The sequence below is a fragment of the Ochotona curzoniae genome, unplaced genomic scaffold (assembly GCF_017591425.1).
Source record: "Ochotona curzoniae isolate NIBS_2020 unplaced genomic scaffold, NIBS_Ocur_1.0 contig_883, whole genome shotgun sequence".
Lineage (NCBI taxonomy): Eukaryota > Metazoa > Chordata > Mammalia > Lagomorpha > Ochotonidae > Ochotona > Ochotona curzoniae.
Window position 1 is genome coordinate 75,746,965 of NW_024466599.1, and position 6,200 is coordinate 75,753,164.

Sequence of the window (6,200 nt, forward strand, 5' to 3'; positions counted from 1 at the left end):
TGTGTTGAACTACTCTGCTAGCTGCTGAGGAAGAGAGGGGGCAGGTCTCTGTTAGGGTAAGGTTCCCAGTGGGCAGACAATCGATTCTCATCTTTAATGCCCATGCCAACTTTGGTTGTGCATGCTCAATTAATACTCACTGACCATCTGACTCCAGGTACATCACCATCTCCATTTATTTTGTGAAGCATTTATTAAACACCGAAGATTGTGATTTCCCTGCAGTATGCTGAGTAGAGGTTTCCTTCAGTGAAGGAAGAGGCAACCTTACCTAACCAACAGCATGATTCACAAAGTCTATTGAAAATGATTAACAAGTATAGAGACAGGGTGCTTACTTTGTAAAGAAATAATCATTGTCTTCTTTAATCTTACTAGAAATCTGGTTGATCTTTTTAATGATTTACGGAGTTAGGGAAAAAGAGAGAATGAAAGATCTTCCATCTGTTGTCTCACTCCCCAAATGGCTGCAATGGCCAGGGCTAGGTTCCGGTTCTCTCACAGGAGTAGCCCAAGTACTTGGCCCACCTTCTCCTTCCTTCCCAGCACTTCAGCAGGGAGCTGGGTCACAAGTGCGGCAGCCAGGACCTGAACTGGCACCTGTATGGAATGTCATCACCACAAACAGCGGATTTTCCCACAATGCCACAACACAGGCCCCAGATATCCGATGAATTTGAAGTCCTTTAAGTATATGGCTGCATACTAATACTGATTTTTAGAGTGAGAACTCTAGAGACTTGCAAAATAGTGTTGATAGCCAATCTTTGGCACCCAGTTTGAAAACCTATTTCCTGCTGGTAATTCATGCCTTGATCAATACTCAGTGTTATCTGTTTCCCTTCCACTGGGAATACAACCTTGTAAAAGTAAGATTGGTTATGTAGGTTTGCAAAATATCTTGTTTTACTCTTTCTTTAGCCCAAGTCCCCATGATGTTCAGAATAGGCTGTGGAAAATGTGCTTCGGAACCTAACTTTTACTCACCTAGAAACAATGTTTAAATTTTAGCAGTGGTGAAAATGCTGTTTAGAAAGCAGAGCTGTTGAGAAGTTTACTGTGCATTGTCTAATATTTTCCTTGGGACTAGTTAAAAAGAACACATTGATTTTCTAGCATGTTTTTTTTTTTAAATCTTAAATACAAAAACACATTTATATTTTGTTTTTAAAATTTTATTTTTTCTTTTTAAACACATGGGTTAATATTTCTCTCAAAGGGAGTAAGGATGGCAACAAGGTTCTTGGGCCTAGGGTATGTGGTTTAGGAATAAAGGAAGAAAGGGAGAAGGGGTGGAGAGGCTTCTGTTTAAGCAAAAGAACGAAGATACAATTTTAAAATATGGCCCATGGATTTGGGTTTACTAACACAGAAAAGGAAAGACCTCACCTATAATGAGGTCTGACAAGGGGGAAAAATAGTAGAAGGAAGAGGCTTTTGTTTCCCTCTGGAAGATTCAGAATTCAGTACCTGTAGCTATAATGTAGTGCTACTTCTGTATTCCATTGGCTAGGCTCCAGAAAAGACACAAGAGTGAAGGTAGGCACTGCCAGCATGCCACCATGTGTGCACTCCTTCCTCCAGTCTCCCAAAGGGAGTGGACAGGAGCGCTATGAAGGCAGCCTAGCAATAAGAGGGCGACCCAGCCCACTGAGGTCAATGAGTAGGTGGGAAAGAAGGCTGTGGACAACAGCTGTGGGCAACCTGCCTTCTCTGAGAGTTTCTCCTAGAGCAAAATGCCTCTCCCTTAGATCTGCCAGGTTCCAGTAAAGGGACCAAAGGAAGAGAACCACTTACTGCAGCTAAGACTTGCAAAATCAAACTTCCAGGATCATTTATCACCCTATCAAATGTGCATGGAGAGCCCAGTGGGCTGTGCCTCAGGCCATCCCATAAAGATGGTTGAGGGGAAATGCAGCAAGGAGCTGGCCTCACTGTGGTTGCTTCCACATCAAACAAGAATGGGAATTCTTTCGCTTCCCCAGTCTGTCCAGTGCATCTCTCTAGGCAAAGGCCTCGGGCCTGTGCCTTGCCACCTGAGGGCCCCTTTTCTTGAGGTCTCTCCCTCGAGGAGGAGTGAAAGGGACCAACCACCGTCATTACAACCCTTGTGGTTGCGCTTGGTCAAGGGACCAAGGTGCAAACTTGGACAGGGGGTCGGGGAGCAGGATCAGGGAGCAAAAGCAAGAGATAACATCTATATCCTGCGAGGCTGCCGCCTTCGAGCCTGCAATCGCTGCTGAGGCCGTGGGCTTTTGGATGCTGCACCAATGCAGAATGAAGGGGTCTCAGACTTGAAAGATCCAATTGCAGCGAAGCCTTGGGTGGGTCGTGAGGACATCCCTCTGCCTTTTCCTGAGGTAGGAGTGTTTTGAGCAAGGGTGAGTGTGGAGGTGCCTCCAAATACAGGCTTGCTGGCTACGTTGAAGGCTGCTGGGTCCTGACTGGATGCGCCCTGGCTCTTCTGACTCACAGTCCCTCCAAAGGAGGTGGTAGCTCCTGCACTCCCACTCTGCTTCGCCCTCAAGCTGAATGCTTCAGAGGGGGAGCTGGTGACCTGAGTGGCCGTACTGAGCCTGAAGCCTCCACTGCCAGGGAGGGGTGCTGATCCCCCAAATGTGAAGGGTGTGCCATTGGTCCCACTGCAGGTAGTTTGGGTGGTAGCCCCAAAGGCAGACATGGTGGCTGTACCAATGGAGAAGCCTGCTTTGGTGCTGCCAGTGGCTGACTGGCTGTTTGCTGTGGCACCGAAGGCAACAGTTGTAGATTTCAAACCACCAAGAGGCAACTGTGGGGTACTGCCAGCCACTGGCTGAGTGGGGGCCAGCACTGATTTTACCTTTGGAGCTGGGGCTGCCAGGTTCCCCAGTGTGAAAGAGCTACCAAAGTTTTGGGCAAGGGCTGGCTTGGCAGCCCCCTGTCGTTGCCCATCCATGGCCCCAAACGTGGGCTGTGGTTGACTAGTGGGCTTGGCACTTGAGCCAAAGGACATATTGAATGTTGCAGGGGCCACATTACCAAACTTCAGTGGAGGCTGCCCAGTGGTTATGGGGACTGAGTTTGTGAGGGCACTACCTGAACCGTTAAAGTGGGCAGTGCTGCTGTCGGCCATGTGAGCAGCACTGGAGGACTGTCCAAAGGTGGTGACTGTGGCTGAGGCTGGCATGGTAGGAGGCTTGCCAAATTGGAATGTGGAGCCCTCAGCTGGGGTAAAACTAGCTCCTGAGGTAGGGGGAGCTCCAAAGAGGAAAGGCGGTGCTGTAGAGGAGGCAGTGGTACCAGTCTCACCGCTCAGGATGCTGGGCACACCCATGACACCAAAGCCAAAAGCAGACTTTGAAGCTGAGTCTGTGGTGGTACTGGCTGTGGTGACAGAGGCCACCTGGGAGGTGGCAGTGGCTAGTCCAGGGAAGGCAGGGACAATTGAAGCTGGGTTTGGAGTATGCTGGAAGGGGAAGGGAGTGGCCAAGGGCATGGGTGCAGGTGGACCTGGGATACCGCAGTTAGGCATGACAGTTGGGGTGGAAGTGCTGGTCAAGGTCTTAGAAGATGCTGTGGTTGTGACATCACGGTCAGACAGCAGGGGTCCTCCATTCTCACTTTCAGCTGGAACTTCAAGGATGGACTTGAACCTGCAGGGTGCTGAGAGCCCAGCTGGAGCTGTGGGGGAGAGAGAAGAGAGAGAAGGCAGTGCTGAGCAAAGCTCCACAGTAGTAGGGACAAGGGACCTGAGCAGAGCTCCACAGTAGCAGGGACAAGGGACCGGGCAGATGAGGATGAGGCTTTAGCAGTTGTCTGAGCCTGAGCAGCTGGAGGGGACTTAACAGGTATCAGTGACTACCATCAGGAATAACTGTGGGTATAAAATATGAAAATTTACCTGGAAGGGGCCCTGGTTGAGAAATGGTAATAGGAGCCAGGCCAGATGTCTTTTCAAGTGAGGGGGCCATGGTGGTCACTGCCCCAGCAGAGGTTGGGAAGCCTGGGAGGCCCGAAGAACTCTGTGCCTTCGGGGTCTCTAATGGTAGCCTAGTGCTGGGAGCCGGGAATGTGGCTACCGCAGATGCACTCCCGACCACAGTTGGAGCCAGAGTAACAGGCAGCTTCTCCATGGCAGCAGGGCTCGCTGCATCCTCCGGCTTGGCCTCCAAGAACCTGTTAAGCCATTGGAAGGCAGCTCTCTTTTCCCTGTTGTACTCCTCCACACTGATGGGATAGCCCAACTGTGGCCCTGGAGGTAGGGTCAGCGGTTCCCCTCGCCTGCAGTGCAGCAGCTGAACCTTGCGTTTCCGCGGCCTAGAGCTGTCAGGTGGGCTCGGAGACCGGGACCTATTTTCTGTCTTCTTACTGGCTGGATCTGCCGCCGGTTTTCCTTGCGACTCGCTGTTGGTGACCAGTGCAGGTGTGGAACCAGAAGGAGAGCAGGGCTCCTGGTCCTTTGCTTTCTTTCCGGGCCTCCTTGGCACCTGCAGCTGGGATGAAGAAGAGCTACAGGAGGAGGATGAAGGGGGACCAGTCCTCTTTCGTGGCTGCTGGAGGCCTCGGAGGCCACGGGTGGAACTGTAGGAGCTGGTAATGGCATTGTGGCCAAAACTGGGGATGCCTGCCGTGTACTTAGTAGCCACAAAAGAGGGGCACACACTCATCTTACTCAAGAGCTCATCCGAATTCTGGGAATCGAGTCCTTTCGTCAGAGACTCAGCTTCAGGCGCCAGAGCAGCAACAACCTCATTGGCTGCCTGGGACTCCAATGTTGAGAATCCACTGCCTAGGTTATCAGGGCGCCTTCTTTTATTCTCCAGACCACTCAGGAATATCCGGTCTTCTTCGTCCAGGGTCCTTTTCTTCCTCTCTTGGAGGATATTCAGTTCAGCGTCGTTTTTCTTTGTGACCATGGCTGAGGACGAGGGCAGCGCTGAGCAGATGATCCGATCTGACGTTAAAGAATGCATCAGTTTGCTGTGGGGAGGCGCGATCCTCACGGTGCCGGAACCACACACCATTTTGGAATTTCGAGCAGAGAGCACAGCCTTCTTTGGACTACCATCCCAGCTCACAGAGGGAAGAACCCTCACAAGCGGGTTCCGGGTCTGCTGGATCGGATAGTGCCTTCTAGGTGTTATTATAAAGCGCTCTGAAGTAGCTTCCAGGTCCCATGGGGAAGAGCTCCCGGAGCGCGGGTGAAAAGTGCTAGGAGGGCGAAAGTAGAGTGTGTGATGGGTTGGGGCAGCAGGCGGTGGCGAGCGGGCTGCTGGGTGGCGGCTGGTCTTTTCCCACCCGTCCCGAACCTCCTGGGTGCCGGCCGGCTGCGGTGGGCCGGCCCTGCCCAGGTAACTGCCCATAAGGGCAATTCAAAGGGGTCAGGTCCTTCGAATAGAGTCAGCGGCTCTAGGAGTTTTCGATTCACTGCCAACTTTGCCAGATGCGAAGTGGGCAATGTTCGTTGGAGCGCGTGTTCCAACGAACTGAGTGTGACGCGAGAACCCGTGGGGGGGCTCGTGGCTAGGTTCCCACGCGGTCCTGGAGATTGCTCGAGGTCCAGCAGCCTCGTGTGCCCATCGCTGCCGGCCTCCATCTGGCATGTGGTGCTCTGGTGCCTGTGTTCTGAACATTGAGGGATGATTCCAGGGCAAGAACCTCGTGGTCAGGAACAACGCCTCCTGTTGAATAGGTGCAACAAGACGAACACAAAAAGCTTAGTACCAGGAGTTCAAGTCAGGGGACGCGAGGCGTTTGACTGGGTGGGGACGCCCCAAGTCATCCTGCAGAAGACCTGAATCTAGAAGGATCATTCGTGCAAAGCTTTTCCTCAGTGGAGTTCACAGATTTTTTTGGTCTTGTTTTTAATTAAAGGATATGATCTTGTTAAAGAATAAGGAGATGAAGGTGGGGCCCGGCGCGGTGGCGCAAGTGGTTAAAGGTCCTCGCCTTGCACCCCCGGGATCCCATATGGGCGCCGGTTCTAATCCCGGCAGCCCCGCTTCCCTTCCAGCTCCCTGCTTGTGGCCTGGGAAAGCAGTCGAGGACGGCCCAAAGCTTTGGGAACCTGCACCCACGTGGGAGACCCGGAAGAGGCTCCTGGCTTCGGATCGGCATAGTATCGGCCCGTTGTGCTCACTTGGGGAGTGAATCATCGGACGGAAGATCTTCCTCTCTGTCTCTCCTCTCTGTATATCCGCCTTTCCAATGAAAAAAAAAAT

The 6,200-nt window shown here is 52.0% G+C and overlaps 1 protein-coding gene across 1 annotated transcript; it reads right to left on the reverse strand.

Annotated features, from left to right (window-relative positions):
• Window positions 1-2,197: 2,197 nt before the first annotated feature.
• On the reverse strand, window positions 2,198-5,575 carry LOC121165001 (nuclear envelope pore membrane protein POM 121-like). The gene is given in 4 exon segments (XM_040993379.1): window positions 2,198-3,445; window positions 4,059-4,255; window positions 4,550-5,347; window positions 5,350-5,575. Coding segments are annotated over 4 exon segments (2,469 nt in total).
• Window positions 5,576-6,200: the final 625 nt, after the last annotated feature.